The sequence below is a fragment of the Otolemur garnettii genome, unplaced genomic scaffold (genome assembly GCF_000181295.1).
Source record: "Otolemur garnettii isolate 467f Iridium unplaced genomic scaffold, OtoGar3 scaffold00034, whole genome shotgun sequence".
Lineage (NCBI taxonomy): Eukaryota > Metazoa > Chordata > Mammalia > Primates > Galagidae > Otolemur > Otolemur garnettii.
The window spans coordinates 10,251,298-10,266,233 of NW_003852429.1; the positions used below are offsets into that span (position 1 = coordinate 10,251,298).

The 14,936-nt window shown below is 37.9% G+C and overlaps 1 protein-coding gene across 4 annotated transcripts in view; it reads right to left on the minus strand.

The window, feature by feature from the left end:
- Positions 1-14,936, minus strand: part of NALCN (sodium leak channel, non-selective) — a 329,433-nt gene that overhangs the window by 160,587 nt on the left and 153,910 nt on the right. For all 4 annotated transcript variants that reach the window (XM_023513101.1, XM_023513099.1, XM_023513100.1 and 1 more), the window contains 2 exons: positions 14,459-14,626; positions 8,709-8,900 (listed from right to left, as the gene is read on the minus strand). In XM_023513101.1, coding sequence (XP_023368869.1) covers positions 8,709-8,900; positions 14,459-14,626 — 360 coding nt within the window. The remainder of the gene's footprint in view (positions 1-8,708; positions 8,901-14,458; positions 14,627-14,936) is intronic.

The window sequence follows — 14,936 nt, forward strand, 5'->3', positions numbered from 1 at the left end:
CTGGGGAAAGGAATGACGCTGAGAAAGATTTCCTTGCTGCTAAGAAGCATACCAGGGAAGAGAGGACCAGTTACACCTCCAGACCTTATCGTGAAGCTGGGAATGTTACATGCCTTTTGCTGACACATGAAGAGGAAAGCCAACTGTATCAGTTTGCAAGGGCTGCTATAGCAAAGTACCACACAGCTGGTGGCTTAACACAGCAGAAATGTGTTGACTCTCAGTCATGGAGGCTAGCAGTCTACAATCGAGCTGCTGGCAAGGCTATGCTCTCTCTGATGGCTCTGGGTGAAATCTTGTTTTGCAGCTTCTAGTTTGGGGTGCTTGCCAGCATTCTTTGGTGTCCTTGCTTTGCAGACCCCACTCTAATTCTGTGTCCATCTCCTGTGTGTCTTCACATCATCTTCCTCCTATGCATGTCTACCCAGATTCACATCTCTCCTTTTCATAAAAGCATCGGTCTATCGGATTAGGGTCCATTTTAACTAAATGATTAGAATCTAACCATTCTAAATGATTAGAATCTCATTTTAACTTCATTACTTCTATTAATATTCCAAAACGGTCTTATTTTGAGATACTAAAAATTACAGAACTTCAACATTTGTTTTCTGGGGGAAACTGACAATCCAAACAAAAATAATGAGAATTTCATTTCAATGACAGATCCAGTCCTGACTTCCTGAAATCTACCTAATCTCTTGAATTTTGTGAGATAAATTTCTGTACTGTTCAAGTTCATTGGACTTGAGTTTTCTGTTACTTGCAGCCAAAGCATTTGCCACAGAATTATGCAGACATTTCTGGTGGGATAAGGGAGAATGACAGGGAAAAGGAGGGTCCTGGAGGAATGAACAATAATGGGGGAAAAGTATCTGTCAAGTCAAATCTGCTAGAGCATGTACAAAATTTTTGGATTGGTTAAGCATCATTATTCCTTCTTCATTCAAAAACCTACTGACCACCTGTCACCTGAGCAGCATCCTTTCATCTGTCTCATGCATTGGCTCTTCTTTGGCAAATGCTGTTTCTGCTGTTGGACATGGAGTGCCAAGCATAGGCCTGGCCTAGGATCCCGCGAGACCCTTCCCATCACCTTAGGCTACGCCCCAACAGGGTTAATGGCTCATCCACCTCCTTGATTTCTTTAAATCCTCCAGGAAGTTTGTGATGAACTATTCTAGCTAAATTCCCTCCAGGTAAGGATTGACAACAATATTTTCATTTATTTAATTCATTCAGTAAATATTTCCTGATGAATCATCCACTTCCCAGGACATACATGAGCCTGATGGCTAAGAGTTGGTAGGAGCAGCAGACGATTACAAATTCAGTTTTCAAGCTGTGCAGCTTTAGGTGGGTTATGAAAACTCTCTAAGCTTCAATTTTTATTAAACAGGGCTATCAGTTATCATATCAATTATAGATATCATCGCCATTTTATAAACAAGTAAAACTCAGACAAATTAAATGTCACCCAAGACCACATATACCTAGTTAATAATGCTTAAGCCTGATTCTAAAATCTATGTAGTTTCCAATTACTAATACAGGAAGAAGGAAGAAGAATATTAAAGAAATGAGCTAAATAGGCAACTTGAAGGTCCCGTGGGCTCCATCAGCTTATGAACACTCAGGTCCAATTTCCACAGGGTTTGATGTGTGCTCCCCTATGTGTAACTGTGGGACCTCATCTGCCTCTAGGATCCTCCCACCTCCTACTCCTCCAGGAGGTATCCAGGTCGTCCACATGCGGGGCACCGTAGGAGGTCACTGCACTGGGCGGTCACTTAGCATGCCCAGGCTGCAGTTTATGCTGCTGGAGCCCAAGACACCATCAGGTCAACCCAACCAGTGTTTAGTTTTATGTCCAGCCCCATTTTCCTAGAGAGCATACCCCACATGGACGTCTGGGTAAAGATCAGGTCAGAGAAGCAGCTACAGAAAAATTATTTCCCTGGTAGCAACTGAGTGCACTCTGCTAAGCCAGGTCCTCCTGCCTCTGCCTGGCCCTTCCTTTCTTCAGGGCGACACTCTCCTTCAGTCTGTCAAGTGCTCCCACAGGTTACGTTCCTGCACCTTTCCCGAACCTTATATGTGTTGCTGGTGGCCAGTCTTCAAGATGGCCTACTGAAGTGAAGATCATATGTGCAATTGCTGAATTTTTTGTACTTTTTAAAAAAATGTATATATTTAGGGGTTATAAGTGCAATTTTGTTACATGGCTATATTGCATAGAGGTAGAGTCTGAGACTGTAGTGTCTCCATCGCTGAATTAATACACATTGTGCCCATTAAGTAATTTGTCATCATCCACCACCCCCCGAGTCTCCTCCCTCTGTCAATGTGTACAGGTTATTTAGCTTCCGTTTCTGAGTGGGGACACGTGACATTTCTCTGGTCTGATTTGTTTCACTTAAGATGACGGCCTCCCATTCTATCTGCCTTGCTACAAAGGGCATGATTTCATTTTTTCTGGCTGAATAGTATTCTGTGGTGTGTGTTTTATCTACTCATCCACTGATGGACACGTTAGTTGATTTCGTACCTTTGTTATTGTGAATAGTGCTTCAGTAAACATGCAAGAACAGGTATGTTGTTGGCATGATTTCCTTTGCTTTGGGAGGAGGCCTAGTAGTGGGATTGCTAGATTACATAGTAGTTCTATTTTTATTTCTGTAAGAAATCCCCTTACTGTTTTCCATAGACCTTGTACTAATTTACATTCCTACCAACGGTGTGTAAATGTTCCTTTTCTCTGCATCCTCACCAACATCTGTTAATTTTCATTTTAAAAAATAGCTATTCTCACTGGTATAAGATGGAATCTTACTGTGGCTTTAGTTTGCATTTCTCTGATTATCAGTGATATTGGGAATTTATTCATGTTTTTGGCCATTGCATGTCTTCATTTGAAAAAAATGACTATTCATATCTTTGCCCACTTTTATTTTTTTTAATTTGTTTTTTTATTTCTAATTAATTGTTGTTCTCACTTCCAGGGTAAAAGAGCCCCTCATGGTGCTCACAATGTGCACGTTAGGTGAGATCCTGTCTCGGCCCTCCTTCCTTCTGCCAATCATCCTCCCCCTCCCTTTGCCCACTTTTACATGGGATTTCTTGTTTTCTTGTTGTTGAGTTTGAGCTCCTTGCAAATTCTGGATATTAGTCCCCTGGCAGATGCATAGTTTGCAAATATTTTCTCCCATCCTTCAGGATGTCTGTATACTCTGATGATTATTTTTATTTTATTTTTTGCTGTGCAGAAGATTTTAAGTTTAATTAAGTCCCTTGTGTCTATTTTTGTTTTCATTGCTTGTGCTTTTGAGGTTTTAGTTATGAATTCTTTCCTTAGGTCAATGTCCAGAAGAGTTTCCCCTAGGTTTTCTTCTGGTATTATTATCTTTTCAGGTTTTATATTTAAGTCTTTAATCCATCTCAAGTTGACATTTGTATGTGGTGGGAGAAAGGGGTCCAGTTTCATTCTTCTGTATATGGCAATTCAATTTTCCCAGCACCATTTATTGAAAAGGGTGTATGTTCTTGTTGACTTAGTCACAGATCAGTTGGCTGTAAATAAGTGGCTTTATTTCTGGGTTCTCTCTCCTGTTCCATTGACCTATGTGTCCATTTTTAGTTTTGGTTACTGTATCCTTGTAGTACAATTTGAAGCCAGGTAATGTGATACTTCTAGTTTTGTTCATTTTGCTTAGGATTACTTGGAATATTTGGGCTCATTTTTGCTTTGATATGAATTTTAGGACTGCTCTTTTAATTCTTAAAAAAATGATGTTAGTATTTTGATGGGAGTTGCCTTTAATTTGTAGGTGGCTATGGGCAGTGTGGCCATTTAAATGATCTTAATTGTTCAGATCCATGAGCATTAAATGTTTTTTCATTCATTATATCATCCCTAATCCCTTTCACCAGTGTTTTGTAGATTTCCTTGTAGGTATTTTTCACCTCCTTGGTTAAATATGTTCTTAAATTCTTTTATAGCTATTTTAAATGAGATTACCTTCTTGATTTGGTTCTCATATTGTTTACTAGCTTATAGAAATGCTATTGATTTTTGTACATTGATTTTGCATCCTGAAACTTTACTGAATTCATTTATCAAACATAAGATTTTATGGTAGAGTCTGGAGGGTTTTCTGAGTATAAGATCATCTCATCAGGGAACAGGGATAATTTGGCTTCCTCTTTTCTTTCTTTCTCTTGCCTGATTGCTCCAGCTGGGTCTTCTAATACTGTATTGGATAGTAGTGTCTTGTTCTAGTTCTTGCAGAGAATGCTTCCAAATTTCCCTGTTCAGTGTAAAGTTGGCTATAGGTTTGTTGCATATGACCCTTATTATTTTGAGGTATGTTCCTTCTATGGCGAATTTGTTGAGGTTTTTATCATGAAGGGATGCTGAATTTTATCCAATAATTATTCTGAGTCTCTTGACATGATCATATGGTTTTTGTCTTTAACTCTGTTTAGGTGATATATCATATTTATTGATCTACACATATGTTGACCCATCACTACATTCCTGGTATTTAAAACCCACTTGTTAGTGGTGTATTGATATGCTGTTGGATTCAGTTTGGTGGAATTTTGTCAAGAACTTTTGTGTCTATGCTCATAAATATCAGAGTAGAATGAAATGAAAGAAGACAAAAATATAAAGGATCAATGAAACAAAAAAAGTTGGTTTTTCAAAAAGATAAAAAAAAATTGATAAGCCATTAGCTAGACTAACCAAGAAAAACAAAAGAAAGAAGATCCAAATAAGATCAACAAGGAAAAAGGACATTGTGACTGAAACACAGATACACAAAGGATCATCAGAGATTATTATGAACAATTATATGCTCACAAACTAGAAAACCTAGACAAAATAGATAAATTCCTAGAAACATATAATCTCCCAAGACTGAACCAGGAAAAACAGAAATCCTGAACAGACCAATACTGAGTAGCAAGATTTAACAAGATACCTATCTCCCCCCTCAAAAAAAAGCCTATGACCAGACAGGTTCACAACTAAATTCTACCAAATATACAAAGAAGAAGCAATAATCATCCTCCTGATACTGTTACAAAAAAATAGAGGAGGAGAGAATCCTCCCAAACTCACTCTACAAAGCCCATATCATCGTGACAACCCCAAATCATCCAGAGTCACAACAACAACAACAACAAACTGCAGACCAATATCCCTGATGAACATAGACACAATTGCTGATTTTGAGGGTCTATTTCACTTTGCATATATCATGTGGGTTTTCCTACAATTTGTTCTAATGTGCTGTGCTTTTAGCTAACACTATAATTAACCAACCTACCTCAAGCACTCAACCGCTGGATAATGAGGAAGATGTACTCCAGAGAAGGGAGGGGACCGAGACGCACAGAGGCGTGTCTGGAGAGAAATGCAGATCAACTATAATGTGTTTTTAATCATCTTTTCTGATGATTCTCTACCAGGCAAGTCCTACCAATTGGTGGTGCTTTATTTGATTAGGAATGATAATGGCTTATTTTTGTAATTGTACTGTTTTTAACATTTCTTGTAAAATTTGATTATTTTTCAGGGATTTAACTTTTAATTACAGTGATGTGCAAAGAAACATCTACTTCTAGTCCCTTCACACGCTCGGGCTGTTACCATTGTCATCTGCTGAATAACTGATCAAGGGGCCTTGGAGCTGCCACACTGCTTTCATTAAGACGGTCACAGTAATCAGGCAAAAAGGCACCTTTGAGTAACTGGAGATCTGAAGCTGTAATGCAACTTGATTACTGTTATGGCTGGAAAACAGCAAATCTAGAGGGGCCTAGGCAGGGATGGATCTAAAAAGCAGCCCATCTTTCATACAGATAATAATATTACCAATTTCAAATACATTACATAGAGTATAATCCAACATTTTAAAAATGTTCTCTAAGCCCAAGTGTTTCATTTTCATGCATTATTTCATAGACATATGGGGGAGAAAAATACCATTTTTACTTATATTTTGGATGTGAAAAAATAAAAGCTTAAAGGAATGATTTTTGCAGCGTCAGACAGCTACAAAGTGATGGGGCAGCGATGTTTAATCACACCTGAGCAGCAGGAAGTGCAGACTCTAAAGTCCAGTGCTTTCACTTGGGCCCACAGGCCCTACGCCCTATTCACAACTCCAAAATTCAAAATTTTGAGTTCTGAAAATACTCAAAGTTTGTGTGTTTGTAGTTCATTTAGTGGAAAATCTGATCTGATCTGTGGCTTCTGTGTTGCCTTTATGCATCTCTCTTGGTCTGAAGGTTGATGCTTTGCTGCTGAAATCCAGGGTATTCATGTGTTGATTACCAGAGGATGATTCAGACAACTCTGGTGGGGGGTGTTATCCTTCCCTTGTAGGATTATTTAGAAAAGTCTGAATTCCAAAAACCATTTGGGTCAAAGAGGTTTGGGGTAAGGGATATAAAATCAGCTGAGAGGAAATGGAGATGAAGTTAAGATGTGGTATTAAGATAAAACTGTGTAAATAAAGAACAGAACTGGGGTGATTGTTTTTCTTTTAGGATCCCCCATGCCTGGAACAATGGCTGACTCTCAGTGGGCCTTCAGTAACGTGCATCAAATGAAAGTGGACAGAATGGGTAACCAGGCCACCCACAATCTCCCTGCTCCCAGTGAGATGGCAGGGAGGGGACGGGCCCAGAAGAGACGGGCTTAATGCTATTGCTGTCATCCTTGCTTGCATCCTTCCCTCTCTGGAGGAAGATCTGACACTCCAGCCAACATCCTATGAGCAATCCTTCAGATCCCAACACAGGCCAGGATGAGGCCTTGTCTGGCAGGCCTCGAGGGTAAGGCTGCCCGCCTCCTCACCCAGATCTGACGGTACAGCCAGGACACTGCAGTTTTCTGGAAGGAGCTGTACTCAATGACTCAGTCCCAGGCCCTGCAAGGCCAGCAGGTTCATGGCCACAGCTGCAGTCTCAGCCTCGCTGCCTCCTTCTGGAGGCCTCCTACCCGGGAGCCCAGCTGAAACTCTTTCCTCCACTCTGCCTCAGGTTTTGTCCCCTTCCTCACCCTTTCCTTCTGCTGGCCTCCCTCTCTGGGTTCATGGAGAGGGCAGGCACCTTTTCTTCAGGACCACCCTGTACTGGGCAAATCCCCATCCTGACACCTGAGCTGATCCACCTGCCTCCACCTGACTTCTGCCCAGTGCTGTGTGGGGGAAACTGGAGTACTGGGAGTGATGCCCACATTCGCCTCTTGCGTGCACTGTCATGTAAGGAAAGGCTTGGTTGGGACTTCCAGCTTGTCTCCTTGTCCTGAGGACCATCTTGAGCCCTAGCAGCTCTGTCCTGGTGCCCGGGCTGCTGCCCCTCTCCCTGGGACCTGCTCGCTGTCCTCTGGGTCTCACACATTTTTACCCTCTTGCTCTTGCTCAGCAGCATTTAACCGTGATCACACTTTCATGTGTGAGGCCTCAGGCCCCCTCCTCTTCACATTAATCTAAGAGTCAGAGGAACCAGAAAGTGCTCGCCTCAGACGCAAAGTGCATGTGTCCCCATGGCTGGGACACTATCCCCTCTCGCCTCATAGGGCCACATCCAGCTGTGCTTCTGCAGCTGTCAGCTCCTGCCAGCCTTCCTGGACTATCCTACGCTTGGTTACAGCCCCCAGAGCACTCAGGCCTGCCTTCCTCAGGGAAGTTCTACCTTATGTAATGTACCGGTTACTTTTCCCTACTGAGAATTTCTTGAGGACTGGGAACTTAATGGTATGTCTACCACATCATCAAAGTTGTTTCTTTGTCAGCATGCAACAAATACTCGGCAAGGTATGAATGAAGACTCTGGGTTACATAAGGACGAATTCCAAGACTAGTAGCTAAACAAATTTAGCATAAGATTTAAAAAATATAACCCAAGCTCTATTAGTCTATCCATCAATGACTCTTCTGCTGTCAAAGCTTAACTTTAAAAAATGTATGCTGTTTTTCCTATATAATAGTGCTATTTCAACTTATAGTGAGTGTGTGTGTATGTGTGTGTGTGTCTTTGCCTTGGTCATTATATATTTTTTCTAACTAAAATAAATATTAAAAAATATTTTAAATGTTTTTAATTCTACCAAAAATATTTTAGTGAGAAAATATTAGAAAATATTTTCTAAGCTTCAGGATCCTTCTGGGTAGGGAATGTATCTTCTATGTGACTTCTGTTTGTGGATCAATCGGTTTTTAACTTCCTATTTAGCCTAAGAATTCTCACAAAAAGCAAGAACCTATACATTTTATTATATTAAAAATCAAAATCTTTCTTTTAGATTGTACTTTACATACTACTAATATATGAACTATCATGTGGGTTAAAAATGTTAACTCTCACAAATGCGAAAACACCAACTTAATTTTAAAATTCTGCCCTGTTTTAGTTCACAGGTGTTAAGAACACTAGCTTCCAGGTTTCAAAATATAATTCTGTGAGGTCATTTCCAGATCCTCAGAATTGATGTATAATCTCACAATGCTGAAAATATGTTCAAATGCCTGTGCTCTGTTAAGAGAGGATTTTAAATATTAAAGTTTAATTATCCTAATTTCTTGAAAATATGGCAATCCTTCTGAACCACTGTGCAAGCAAATTTCTTTGATGCTAGTCATTATTACTAAAATAAGAATAATGAATTGAATTGACTGCTTTTTAAAAATACGTACCCTTGGAAATGTCGTAAATCTGTCCAGTTCTTCGACAAAGCAGAACATCTGCAAACTAATTGCTGACATGACAATCAATAGGCTGGCAGTAAATACGACCAAACTCCCAAGCTTTTTTCCAGGACCAAATATCTTGTACACAAAATCTTCTAATGCAGGTGAGATCTTAATTAGCCGAACTACCCGAAGAACCTGTCATGGAAGAGAAAAATACCCACACTTGATAAACTATTTACAGTAAATCTTAACTAAGGTTCATACTAAAACACAATTTTACAGTGTTTTATAAAAATCACACTTATCTAGTTAAGCATTTAGTGACTAAAAATAGCAATATAGAAACTGAGCCATCAGTTTAGCAAGAACTCAATAAATCTCAAGAATGGATGGATAAAAATGGTGGTAGCTAAGCGTCTTAACATACTATATGATAAGTCAAAATGTTACTAATTAGCACACAAAAATTGATATCTTTCTAATTTTCAAATAACTAAGAAAACCATTAACTCAATTCAGGTTGAGCATCCCTTATCTGAAATCTGAAATGCTCCAAAATTTAAAACTGTTTTAGCTCTTAGCACAAGTGGAAAATTCTATAATTCTGCCTTCTATTGGGTCAGTGAACCAGGGCTTTATTTCATGCACAAATTATTCAAAGATTACATAAAATTGCCTCCAGTGTATATGTATAAGGTGTATATGAAACGCAAATAAATTTCATGTTTAAATTTGGCTCTCATCTTCAAGATATCTCATCACTGTATGCAAAAATTTGAAAAAATCCCAAACCCAACCCACTTCTGGCCTTAAGCATTTCAAATAAGGGATACTCAACTTTTCTTACCTATATTCATTGTCTGTCTCATAAAATAAATCTTCCTGGATATTATTACACATACATTAAAAAAAATGAAAAAAACAAACAAACAAACTAAACCAAACTTCTATCTAAGTTTTACTTCTGGTTGAAACTATTACCCTAATATCTAATTTCCTACATCTTCCTTTGCATAACAGAACTTCCTAAACTTCAGCCCACCAGGCGGCTGCCCAGGGCAATAAACAGCACTTTTCCACCTCACTTGCAGCTAGATGTCTCCAGTGACTTAGGTTCAAACCTATGGAATGTGAAAGGAAGTCATCTGTTTAACGTTTGGTACATTAAGTTAAATTTGCCCCGGGATACTCTTTTTATGCCTTTCTCTGGCCTGGAAAAGGAAACACTCAGAGTAGTACCTTTGGACATTCTAGCCTTCCATAGAATATGACAGGTCCTGTCCTATCCACTAGGCTGGCTTCCCTGAATGACCCTGTGCAGCAGAGAAACCCCTTTACCCTGGGACGCCCACAAACTACTGCAGAGAAACAAACTTCTATCTATCTAAGCCTTATATTTTTCAGATCTCTGTTATACCTTTTTAACTTGTTATTTATCTATTTATCTATATAACATATGTATATATAGAGATGTTTTGCATGTACATATTTGTCAAAAATCCCACTGACAACTAATTAATAAATCCACCACTCATTGAACAAATACTGACTGATTGTGTGCCACATATTGTGTTAGACCTGTGGTTCTCAACCTGTGGGTCATGACCCACAGGAACTGTATTAAAGGGCCACCGCATTTGGACGATTGAGAACCACTATGTTAGACAAATATAATTCAAGCACTGTTACAGAGGAAGTGCAATACCAAGGCACAGCTCTTAAGAGTTCATTTACATGATTAAAAGGTATAAATTAATATATAACTAAAAGCCGAAATATACAGTATGGAAAAATATCACTTTCATTAAGTAATGAAAAGTCAAAGATGTCATCATTTTTTAGGTACCCCTACAAAATAAAAAAATATGCCAATTAAGGGAGAACCTCCCACTGATTCAAAGATGGATACCAAGTTTGGAGATAAGTAAATAGGAAAACTGTGATCTTGGCACAAACTAAAGATGGAATGTACAATGACTATTAGTCTAAGATGGTTTGATATCAATAAGAGATTAAGTTTCTGTGAAAGATGATTAGTGTATTTGGAATACAGTAAGGGACAGGAAATGGATTTTAAAAACTAGGCTTTGATTCTCACATGTGTAAAAACAGGCATTTGCTTTTGCCTTCCTGGCATCCTGGCTTCCTTTTCTTCCTGATTTTCCTCTGGCAAATTGTTCCTACTCCATTCTAAGTCCCTGAGGTTCAGGAGGGACTCCTGGACTCCCATAATCCAGGCTTTGCCAGAGTATTCACAATCCCCTGAGTCATCCTCAGGACTTTTGCTCAAATATATTGGTGCCTTAATGAGCTCCTGGGAGCCATTTTGCCTCTCCATGGAGAAAGCCAGCTTACGAATAAAGCCAAATAAGAAGAAAGGTAGGTGAAGAAGATTCTCAACAACACATTTTAGCCTCTGAATTTTGCTCTACCTGGCACCATATTTACTCCCAGACTCAGATTTAACAGGAAATATTGAGGGTGAATCTTATCATTCCTTCTATCTGCAGAACACAAATGGTATGTATGGTCTGTAGCAGCAGATCAAGTCAACTGGACAAATGACCAAAGAAGTTGTGAAAATGTATATTTCCCTAATGATAATTTAAAATCCTTAACATAACTCATAAAGAAGAAAATGTAGGTGCGAGATCACGTTGTAAAATTCAGCATCATAAGCTACCAGCATTCTCTGCTGTGATTCTCAACATATATTTCCACATCAGAACAGATTATACTCAGGTCATCTTTCTAAATAATAAGTGAATAGCACTAGTATAAGAACCATTAAAATACTGACTTCCATATTAATATTCAGAATAATAATCAGGAAAGAGTTCACATTTCTATCAGATTTGCCTACTCTCAACCATAAATAATTCACTCTCTAACTGTGAACAGCCGAATCCAGGCAAGTTTACATCTCAAATTTCAGTAGATGTAGTCCCCAAGTTATGACCATGATAGGTTCAGTAGGTTTGTCCTGAAGTTGAATTGCATGTAAGGACAGGTATATGCCCCTATTACCTATAATTCCCTCCATTTGTGAGAGTTGTACATCAGTCCGATGTTTGTAACTCAGGGACTGCCTGTACTGTGTGTTCTCTTCACTTGTATTAAAATCTATCTTAAAAGATAGTCGAAGTAATTTTGAGTCCTAACCCAAATTCTAAGAAAGGCAGCTCATATACGCCTGTGCAACTCTGATAAATATTTCATTATTTTAAAAAAATATTTCTTACCAAATCATAACTTTGTACCTGGATGCATTTATGGGGTTCAGGGTACTGCTTCAATATACAATGTGAAATAATATGTCATTAACTTGAAGAAACAGAACTTACTACAGCTCCCACCTTGGTGATTTGATCACCATTTTCAAAGGGTTACACCTGCATCCCCGGGAAGGAAAATCCTCATCACTGACTCTAACGGTGCCTTTTCATTTATTTGGGGATCAGTAGGCCATTGGCTTTATCTACCCAATAAAGCTTCCTATAAGATATGAGATAAAGTAAACCCTAAGAAAGTGCCTATCTTTCTCAAAGATAAGCACTTCAGAACATTTTGTGGTTGTTGCCAACGCAATTTTCCTGGTCACATATCTGAATCTATCCTTAAAGATCGCTCTGTAGATCCAGAGTGAGATGCTGTAGAGATTGCATGACTAAGAATATGAACTCAGAAATTAAACTTCTTGGGAATACATTTCAGCTCTACTGTGCATAGGCATGTGGTCTTGGGCAAGTCTTCAGAGCTCTTGAGAGATCTGAATACATAACACGTGGGTCTTTATCTCACAAGACTGTTGTGAGAAACAAGTCAGACAGTGCACTCGGCACAGTGCCTGGCAGGTAATAAATGCACAAAACACCAGCCAGAATTGTCCTGACGGTTCTTACATGAGGTCTGTAAGAACACAGCGCCTTGCAAGACTTCACTGTTTCCCCTTGTACCATGCTGCCTTGAGTTTATGGCAGCCTGGGCACAGCGGCCTGCATGCTGTTTGTTCCCTGGGCTTCTCAGTCCTGCTCTGACCTCAGGACACATATGTGCAAGGTGGTTCCCTCGTAGCCCAGGCCTGCTCTTTTACTGCGGGTCTCTGTTCAAATGTCACCCCCGTAGTCAAGGCTCCCACAAACACCTCTAAAATTACACCTACCATCTCTCTCACAATTTTTCTCTCTGAAAAATCATCTGTCAGGGGCTACAGCAATTTTATGGCCTTGCAAAAAACTTATACTATACCTTTACTAAAATAGACAATATTTTTCTTAATTTGGCTAATTTAATAGGTTTGTAAAAAAGTATCCTGTTGTTTTGACTATCAGGCATGTTCTCTTCAATTAATGCATGATGATGTCCCAGGCAGGCACTGTCTGTGATGATTCTGTGAATCTAGACAGCAGTGCACAGAGCATAGGATGGCACAGATGTTTGGAAAGCACACTTTGTATTGAGAGTTTTAAACACGTGTGTATCTATGGCACCTGCCATTCCTCCTATAATAAACAAGCCTCAGGATATAACTTAATAAAAGATGAGGGATTTGTGTCCAAAGGTGTTGAGGAAAGCGAAAGCTTGATTTTCAGATCCAGCCCGTGTGGTTTTGATATTCTTGGCTGTGATTATTAGAGACTCAGCTTTTTTTCTGGGTTGTGGGATATTTTCTTTTCACTTTTTATGAATTTTATTTGCATATTCTTTCCTCCAGCTATCAAAAACATTGAGTTACAGGTTATGATCTTGCAGTGAAAGCTAATATTGTTCTGAAAATCATAGCTTTGGTATTTCCAATAAATAAAATCAATGAAGTTGGAATGCATTTTCTTTCTCCTAAGGAGTAGGGATCTTCTTTCTCTAAATCACTTCTTTAAAATTCTACTGTCATTTTATTCCCAAACTATTTAAAAATAGCTGTTAAGAAAACAATGCACATTTTAGTGTTTCCATGACCAAGTTTGAGTCATAAAATGACAATATTGGATATATTTTTGACTAGGATGTCACATATGCATATTTTATCATTTTGACCAAGTATCTAACAGAACTATGGGCATACATCTATTATCTAACAATTACAAAGAATGTAATTAAAAATTACTGCTTATCAAATAATTATAAAGCAATGTGATTCAATGTATCACATGAGAAATAGATAATTATCATAAATTAAATAAGAATTATAAATACTGTTATTTAATCATTACAAAGAAAGTAATAGGTATGTAAACATAATACAATATGACTAATAAAATCTGTAAAAGTAAGTTTTATAAACCCTCATTATTTCCTTTATAAATACTGGTGGAGAAAATACATATAGGCTTATTTACAAGAAAGAGATATACTTGGAATAAACTTCATATTTCTTGTTCTTTAAAGTATGGGCCAGTGTCTTAAATAGTTTAAAATCTGACTTGTATATATAAATATATTTAACTATATATTATACAATATAATATAATATATTCATATAACTATGTATATCAACATACCACTAATTTAGGAAGCATATGGAAAACATCTCCATAATTTACTGGGCATTTTCAGAAGTTTTAAAAACAATTGTTACAATTTGTCAATGCAATTTCCAATACTGAAGATGTCATTGAGCCCTTCTCAAGTTCATACTTATTACATAGTTATTAGATATAAATGTTATATTTAGTTATATGTAGTTGCTATAATAATGTAACAGGTATTTAAAAAGAAAAAAAAATCTTAAGACAAATAGGCATTATTTGTATTACCTGAAAGTATGTGAACTGTGAATGATAAAGATCTGGATACACATGAAGAGTGGTTCCAATTACAAGGAGCAGCTCAAATTTGTGGAGAGATGAGCTAATGTATCCAGTAAACCCCAAACACCATATCTTCAGCAGTGCTTCCAAGTCAAAAAGTACTGTGAAAGCCACCTAGAGGAACAAAGAGGTGTTGCAGTTGTCATCTAAAGCATAATTTCTTCCAATTTATTTCATACATTTGCCAATGCATCAATTATAGTTGCTGTCATACCAACCGAGGTCAAGGGTAACATTTTGTTTAAAAAATAAGTGTGAAACACACCAACAAGAGCGTAACAGACCAAAGCTATCTTAAACAACTGGAAAAACATGTTAAAATTTTGAATATGTGTGAGTGCTTATTATTTCTTTATTATCCACTCTTTGATATTATTTATAAATTTAAATAATAAATTATAAATATTAATATTTAATATTAATA